Source organism: Hippoglossus stenolepis, chromosome 1 (assembly GCF_022539355.2).
Source record: "Hippoglossus stenolepis isolate QCI-W04-F060 chromosome 1, HSTE1.2, whole genome shotgun sequence".
Lineage (NCBI taxonomy): Eukaryota > Metazoa > Chordata > Actinopteri > Pleuronectiformes > Pleuronectidae > Hippoglossus > Hippoglossus stenolepis.
This window is the reverse complement of record NC_061483.1, coordinates 1,391,165-1,399,638: the sequence shown is the minus strand read 5'-3', so window position 1 is coordinate 1,399,638 and position 8,474 is coordinate 1,391,165. Positions and strand designations below refer to the sequence as shown.

General features: G+C 41.7%; 1 protein-coding gene across 1 annotated transcript; it reads left to right on the top strand.

The window, feature by feature from the left end:
* The first annotated feature begins 561 nt into the window (after positions 1-561).
* On the top strand, positions 562-8,472 carry LOC118108778 (up-regulator of cell proliferation). The gene is given in 5 exon segments (XM_047342881.1): positions 562-789; positions 2,740-2,802; positions 3,159-6,911; positions 6,914-6,955; positions 6,958-8,472. Coding segments are annotated over 4 exon segments (4,692 nt in total). The 5' UTR covers positions 562-789; positions 2,740-2,777; the 3' UTR covers positions 7,830-8,472.
* The last annotated feature ends 2 nt before the right edge of the window (positions 8,473-8,474 follow it).

Sequence of the window (8,474 nt, the reverse complement as noted above, 5' to 3'; positions counted from 1 at the left end):
TTTCCTTTAGAAGCTTTGTCACTATAACCCACAGTTACTCACATCTCAGGTGAGATACGTATCTGGTGTGTACTGGGAATATTTGTGATGGAAAAGATTGAGTGGAAGAAGATGTACTCACCAGATAATGGACACATCAGCTGTGAATGACACTATAGTCAATATAATTTATTGGATAAAAATCCTGATGATGATTTATACAGAGCCTCTAAGTTCTGACTGCTGATATTTTTCTCACACAATAATTTACTACAAATTAAAAAGCGTTTCTAACAACTTCAGATGCTCACAGCCACCGTGGTGTGAACAAGTTAAATCTTATATGAACGTGATAGAAACGATGCCCCTGTTGGGACGTTAGGGGAAACACACACTAAACAATACAAACTCTCTATACAGTTGTTTCTTGTTATTTCTTGTGTATTTGTGAAGAAGCAATAAAGACTAAAGTGGAAGATAAAGAAAAGTAAATCTGTGGGTGACAAACTAAAACAACCAGAGGTATTTGAACAGATTGATGCACTCTGATATGAACTGTGTTGTCTGAATGAGGAAGTGAAGTCAGACAGGTCCGTCAGGCTCAGCAGGAGACGCTCAGGCTTTGAAAACACGGAGCACGACATGTGAACGTGATTCAATAGGAAGGAATTCATCAGACAACACATCACAGGGGAACGCTGCCTCAGCCTGAACCACAATTTAACTTGTTCACTTTTCCTTTTCGAGGATCTGAGTTGAAACCATTTCACAGTGGAGAGAAGAGACAGCAGCAACGGGGACTAAGAACATGTGAGTTACTTTCAGCTGCTGATTTTTAACAGTTTCTGTTTTGTCATTTCTGGAATCCTGAAAACTGAAAATCATGATTTCATATTTTCTGTGACTGAAATGAGCCATATTCTTCAGTACGGTTGGAGGTTCAACAAATAGGAAAGACGTTAATATGACACAGATTTTCAACTTTGCTGATGTGTGTTTGAAGATGTTTCATCAAATCTTTCTGATAAGTGTCTGTTTGCAGTCATAGAAACAACAACAAGCTAAGCCAGGTTCAGGCAACTTTGACAAAAGAGCGAGAGCGATAATTATGATAAAAATAAGAATAAGACTTGTGACCATAGATCACCCAAATCTAATCAGTTCATCCGTGAGTCTGACTCTCACATCGCGTTGTTGTGCAATAATGCATTAAACGTGATACCATTAAATGGTGTGCCTTTCAGCATTCAATAAATTTGGTTATCAAAATAAAATATTGAATATTAATATTAAAAATATTAATATTAAATAATAACTTTAATTGATTAAAGTTACCTCGGGGCACCACCCTTCAAAGGAAGGGAAAAGAGCCAATTTATTGATTAAGTCTCATGAAAGTACTAACCACAAATTTGGAACTCTGATTAACAATTAAATTAATAACTACAACCAAAATGACCATATAGATAGTTAACTAAGTTGAAGGATATAGAGTTCTTGACAATGTAGAGGTTGGCAAAATTCACTTATGCAACATTAATGAAAAAACATTTGTGAAAGAAAAACATTTATTATGAATATAATAAAGTATAAAAACACAAATTACTAACGGTGTACTTACTAAACAAAGATATGTATGTGAGTATGCGTGTGTGTGTGTCTGTGTGTGTGTGTGTGTGTGTGTGTGTGTGTGTGTGTGTGTGTGTGTGTGTGTGTCTGTGTGTGTGTGTGTGTGTGTGTGTGTGTGTGTGTGTGTGTGTGTCACCAAATTAGAGAAAGTTACTAGATGCATGCAAGGAAAGACTGAAGAGCATAACTAACAAGGAAAGACTGAAGAGCATAACTAACAAGGAAAGACTGAAGAGCATAACTAACAAGGAAAGACTGAAGAGCATAACTAACATTAACTTTCAAATAACTTGTAACCACAATATCACAGCAACACAAATCAAACTTATAAACATCACATTCTGTTGGGATGTGCAGCTCAGTTGCTGTTTGAAGTTCTCCGGCAGGACATCGCGTCGCGGCTTGAAGGTTGGTAGAGCTTGGATTGCGAGGAGGTTTCCTTGGTGAGATGAGCTGGAAGCTGCAACTCTCCTCCATGAAGTTGATTTGAGTTGAAAGAGTGAGCTGGACCGCCGCCCTTCTCCTCTGAGAGGATTCGTGGAAAGGGCGGTGTGCTCCTCTCGAAGAGGTGGATAGAAAGAGATAGAAGAGAGGGAGACCTGGCCTTATATTGGCCCGGTGACCTCACAGGTCATGGGGCCCAGAGTGACCAATAGTGGTTGACCCTTGTGTCTCCGGTCGGTTTTCACACCTCTGTGTGACGTTGAGGCCCCTGGGAGACGGAGGTCTGGAGGCTCTGGTTTTCTTCAGAACAAAGGACATGCGGCTTCAGGCTTTTGACTGCACATGTAGGCCGAACTGTGGTTCACAAATACCAGGTCCCAACAGCGTTCTCAAGCAAAAATGTTCACAAGGCAAAAAAGATGTGTTTTGTGAAGTCACAGTGAATTTTAACATCAACCACCAAGTTGTAATCACTTCTTCTTTGAGCCCATCTGAACATCTGTAGCAAATTTGAAGAAATTCTCAAAAGGCCTTCTGGATATATCCACAAACAGAAAACATGATACAAATTTAATAAATCTTTCCATAAATTTCTAATTTCTGTCATTGATTTGAATGTATATTCAATGAGCTCATCTTTAAATATCACTTAAGCTATTAACCCAAAGAGATGATTTCTGTTTTCAGGTGCTGATGAATGAGGCCTGAGTCAGACCACATGCACAATGGACACAAGACCAGAAGCCACAGGTACACCCCTGAGTTACTGTATATTTCTCTTGACTCATTATGAGACATACTAAACACTACATGTCAAATTTGATAACCCTTATCAAACATGTCAAGTCTGGGGCAAATTGCACAATTACACAGTCTCTCTCACACTCACACAGTCTCTCACACAAACACACACACTCTCTCTCTCTCTCTTTCACACCCACACACAGACACACAGTCTCTTTCACACACACACACACACACACACACACACACACACACACACACACACACACACACACACACACACACACACACACACACACACACACACACACACACACACACACACCTTTTGTCCATATTTAAACATGCTCTTCTCTTTACAGACCTGTTGGACTTTCTGTCAAAAGTGGGACTGGAGAGATTTTATCCCAACAAGCTCACTCTTCACTTTCTCTTGGAGATCAACAGAAACAGCGTCTATGAAGAACCTGCATCGTCAGTGGAGACGCTGCCCTGGTGTTTTCTAAGAAAACTGTTTGAGGTCAATACAAAATGCAGAAGCTGTCGATATGAATCAAACACTACTGAGGACAATGACAGTGAAAATGAGAATCTCTTTGAGCTGGACCAAACCACCGCTGATGACTCTAGAGATGATGAGGTTAACCCCCTCGACCTCATAGTCGCTCTCTTCCATTGCGCTGACAGCTTCCTGCAGCAGGAAATGGCCCTCAAGATGTCAATGTGCCAGTTTTCTCTTCCACTGCTGTTGCCCCGCGGCCACAAGAGTCAGTGTACCCTGATGCTGTGGGCTCTGAGAGACATCGTCAAAGAGTGGCGTCCACATGATATGTCTGAATCAAGAGGGTTTGTTGAAGACAACATTGTCCAAGCAAAAATACCATTCTTCTCCTTTGTGAGGCTGAAGAACAGTAGTTTATCCAAGTCCCAGTTTTTGAATCATGTCCTCAGCAGTGGGCAACAGAACTGCAACATCTTCATACACAGAGATGTGGAGGGGGGGGCAGTCAAAAGAGAAATTGCAAATGGGCTTGTTGAGGTTTGCTGGTACCTTCCCTCTGGCGGGGAAAAACTTGACATTTTTCCTGAGCCTACTGCCTTCGCAGATTTGCGAGGGGACATTTGTGAATCACTCACACAATTCAACTTTCTCTTTCAAGTATCAACAGCTACCTTTGTGTTTCTGGACAGCGTTGAAGAAAGTGAGCACAGGATTCTATCTTCTCTTCAAGATGTGAAATCCAAACTCTTCTTAGTCGTCAATCGAAAGGGAGGCAATGCCAGAGAGGAAATGATGTCTGTGAAGAGATTGGTGAAGGAATTAGGTTTACCAAAGAACAGAGTGAAGGTCAAAGACCAGAGGATAAATGTGGCAGAGTTCTCAAAGAAACTTTGTGAGGTCATCAAGGCATCCCTGTTGGATGTGAAAGACACCATGAGCATTGTAGATATGGTTGGAAAAGCTGTTGAACTTGGTCTGTCTGTGGACGAAAGCAAAACTGACGCACAGAGAAAAGCAGCTGAGGAGATCATGGGCGACATTGGAGTGCGAAGTATACCACACTATAAAAAACAACATCTGACTTTGCAAGGAGTGAACTGGAAGAGGTTGTCAAAGTTAGAAAAGGAAGAGTGTAGACTGAAGACATCTGGTGATTCCGGCCTTGAAGACAATAAATGTCAACTACAGGAAGAGAAAAGACAAATCAGACAGGAGCAACAAAATTCTGACGCCTCCAAAGGAATGAAGAGTTTCATCAAGTGCTTATCTACAAGTGACAAAGAACAAAGAGATGTTTTCCTTAAGTGGATGAAACTGAAGTTTAATACACATTCACGAGGCAAACTCTCTGTGTTACGTCACAAATTCAAAGAGCAATGCAAGAAGAAAGACGCCAAACTCATAGCAGAGTTAGACCAAGCTTTGGTGGATAGCTCTTTAGGAACAGAGCATTACATGAGAGAGATGGGACTGATCTACGAGTTCTCAACCACCAGCTCAACAGCTGATGAAATATCCCAGCTCCCTGGTTTGGCAGCTGAAATGCTGTTGGATGGATATCCTTTAGAGCTTTTGGACGGAGATGCCTCCAACATCCCAGAGAGATGGGTGACAGACGTACTGATGGAGCTTCACAAGAAGGTTGGACAGAGGAGCAGACTGTTGGTACTGACTGTGTTGGGTGTTCAGAGCACCGGTAAGTCAACGCTCCTCAACACCATGTTTGGTGTGCAGTTTCCTGTCAGCAGCGGCAGATGCACAAGAGGAGCTTTCATGCTCTTCCTCAAAGTTGGAGAGGATTTGAAAAGCGAGTTAAACTGTGATTTTATTGTCCTCATTGACACAGAGGGTCTTAAGTCTCCTGATCTGGCACAACTAGAGGACAGTTATGAGCACGACAACCAGCTAGCAACCTTTGTCATTGGCTTGAGTGATGCCACCATTATCAACATCGCAATGGAAAACGCAGCAGAAATGAAAGATGTCCTGCAAATTGCAGTGCACGCATTCTTGAGGATGAGAGAAATTGGAAAAAAGCCAGTTTGTCATTTTGTTCACCAGAATGTTTCATCAGTTTCAGCTCATGACAAGAACATGACACAAAGAAAACATCTCCTGGACCAACTCAATGAAATGACTCAAATCGCAGCTCAAATGGAAAAGAAACCTTCTATCAAAGAGTTCACGGATGTGCTGGACTATGACATGGACAAGAACAACTGGAACATCCCAGGACTCTGGCATGGAACACCACCAATGGCACCAGTGAACACAGGTTACAGTGAAGCTGTAGCACATTTCAAGAGAAACCTTCTGCAAACAGTGAAGAAGGACCCGTGCAATGAAGTGTCGCAGATCCCAGAGTTTCTGGAATGGATGAAGAGTCTCTGGCGGGCAGTGAAATATGAGAACTTCATCTTTAGTTTCAGAAACACTCTTGTGGCTCAAGCCTATGACAACTTGTGCAAAGAGTTCAGTCAGTGGGAATGGGAGTTCAGAAAAGAGATTCTGACCTGGCAAACACAAGCAGAGGTAGAAATCTTGAATGCTGACAATGAATCTGAGGTAGAAACTTGGAACAGATTAGTTGGAGGAAAAAAATCTGAGGTGTCAGACAAAATAACAGACCAACAAACAACAATGAGGGAAAAAATCTCCGACTACTACAAGATGAAAGGCAAACGAGTTAATCTGATAGAGAAATACAAAGAGGACTTTTTAAACAGTGTCAAAGGCCTTGCAGATGAAATCAAACGTTCTGTGTGGGTAAAACTGGATTGCATCCTTGAACTAAAACTAAGTTCAAAAAAGGTTCAGGACATTCAGAGAGAATACAGAGGTGTGATTGAACAGAAGGTCCTGAAGCTTCTGGGTGACTTCAACGCGTCAACTCTGACTGAGGAAGAGCTGACACAAGAGTTTGAAAAGATGTGGGCTGAAGCCACTGTAAACATGTCCGGCCTGAAAGAGCGAGACATTGCAGCATGCGTCCTGAAGCAGCTGACAAAAGACTTCTGTAATCGAAACGTCAATGAGGCTTTGCAGAAAGTAACAGACCTAAAGGAAATGGGGACAGGTCCATTTGAAACTAGACATGATCACGTAGACACTCTTATGCAGAAGTTCAAACTTCTGTGGAAAGGAGATTTGCAGAGCTTTGCAGACAGTATCATTGACTCTTGTACAAGGTTTGTACGTGATAAGGTAAAGACCGATGGAGATTACCAGGACTCTTTCACAAAGGAGCTTCTAGAACAAATTGATGAATCCCTTAAACAAGGTTACACCCATCACAAAACAAATATACAGTTTGAGATTGACCTGAAACTTCACATTTGTGGCATTGCCTCAAGGGAATTTGTCAAAATGCACAAAAGATTCTTGTCAGATAATAATCCTCACACTCAGCTGGAAAAGTACAAGACTCAGTACCTGTCAGATTTTCTCGATTTATACAAAAAGCAAGATGACTGCCAACGCAAAGCAAAAGATTTTGTCCAGTCTTGTATCAAACCTGCTGTGAAACAGTTCATCTGTGGATCTCTGGGAGTAGACATTGTGGAGGACATTCTGACAGGTTCCCATTCAGCAGAGTATAGTTCTCGCACAATCTTCAGTACAACATTCAGAAAGAGTTGCTGCAAGAGGAAAACTTCAAGTGTTTTTCAGTTACATTGATAACTATGAAATGTATGTTAAGGATTGGATATTTGAGCACATCTGGCAAAAGATGTCAGTGGACAAGACTTTGTGCAAACTGAAGAACAACAATCTACAAGTCATCGACAAAAAAATATCAGAAGCGATAGATCGGGCAGCAATAGGAGAGGATGGTGTTCTGCTGCCAGATAACAAGGAAAGCATCACAAAGCTAATCAGCAACATGCGCAAACATTTGATCAAAGACATCTCAGTTTCAGTGGAGGCTGAAGAAACCACCTTGTTTCAAATCCAAAGCTCATGTCATTCATTCATCAAGTGTCTCAAGATCTCAATGAAGGAGTTGAAGGACCAACTGGAAGAGGAGTTCTCAAACTCTGACGACATCACTGAGACTCTGAACAAGCTTCCAATCAAACCACAGGATCAGCTTTTCAAGCGAGTGTTTGGTTGTGGACGACAGTGTCCATTTTGTAAAGCTCCCTGTGAGGCCGGTGGCACAGAACACAAGCAGCATCATGCAGCCATTCATCGGCCACAAGGTCTTGGCAGAGTCAGGTATGAGTCAAGTGAGAGGCTGGTTAATTCACTGTGTACAACTGACGTGCACAGTGATGGTACATTCAAAAACACAGACACCAAAGGAGAGTGGCATCCTTACAAGGACTACAACGAGTACTATCCAGACTGGATCATTCCTCCAGACTCCACCATAGAGGCATCTGACTACTGGAAGTACGTCCTGGTGCAATACAATGACAGATTTGCTGAAGAATATGAAGTCAAACCAGCTGAAGTCCCAGAGGCCTGGAGGAGACTCACAAAGGAACAAGCTCTGAAGGGTTTGAGAGACGCCTTCAACAGGAAGTGAACAACTCAAAACTCTGACAAGTATTTCTCAACAAATCATTTAGAGAAACTTGAATTTTTCATTCAGAAATGTAAACCCTGCAGGAGCAGAGGGATGAATCCTGATAAAAATAAATAAATATAAATATGATATCGATACCCATCAAAAAATGTCGCAGCTCCTTGATCAGAAGAGGAAACACCAATGCTCTCAATTCACCTCTTGTCATGAGTGCACTCGCCTGGTTTTAGGCATGTGACAAAACAGATTATTCTACAAGGTAGCAAACAATTCCCGTAAGCTTAAGGAAGTGATGAATTAATATGTCAACAATGAAAATCAGACTGTTTACGAGAAGAGGTTGGGAGTGATCCTTGTTTACACCGGCTGGACGACATTCTTTTATTTTGTACTTTTACAGACACGCACACTGTTGGTTGAGTCAGAGAACTGCACTGTCGCTTCAGACAAACACAAACGTAAGCAGAAGGAACTCAATCAAACACGAAAGCCAGAGGAACTTTAAAAAGTTGTCAAAAACTAGATCGGGGTTGTCAGTATCCTGCACTCCTTGTTCCTGATGGTGACTCAGGATTGGACGGACTGAGACGACCACAAAAGTCTCTTCAATGCTCAACTCTTTTTTGTCTGACATTTAAAAAAATA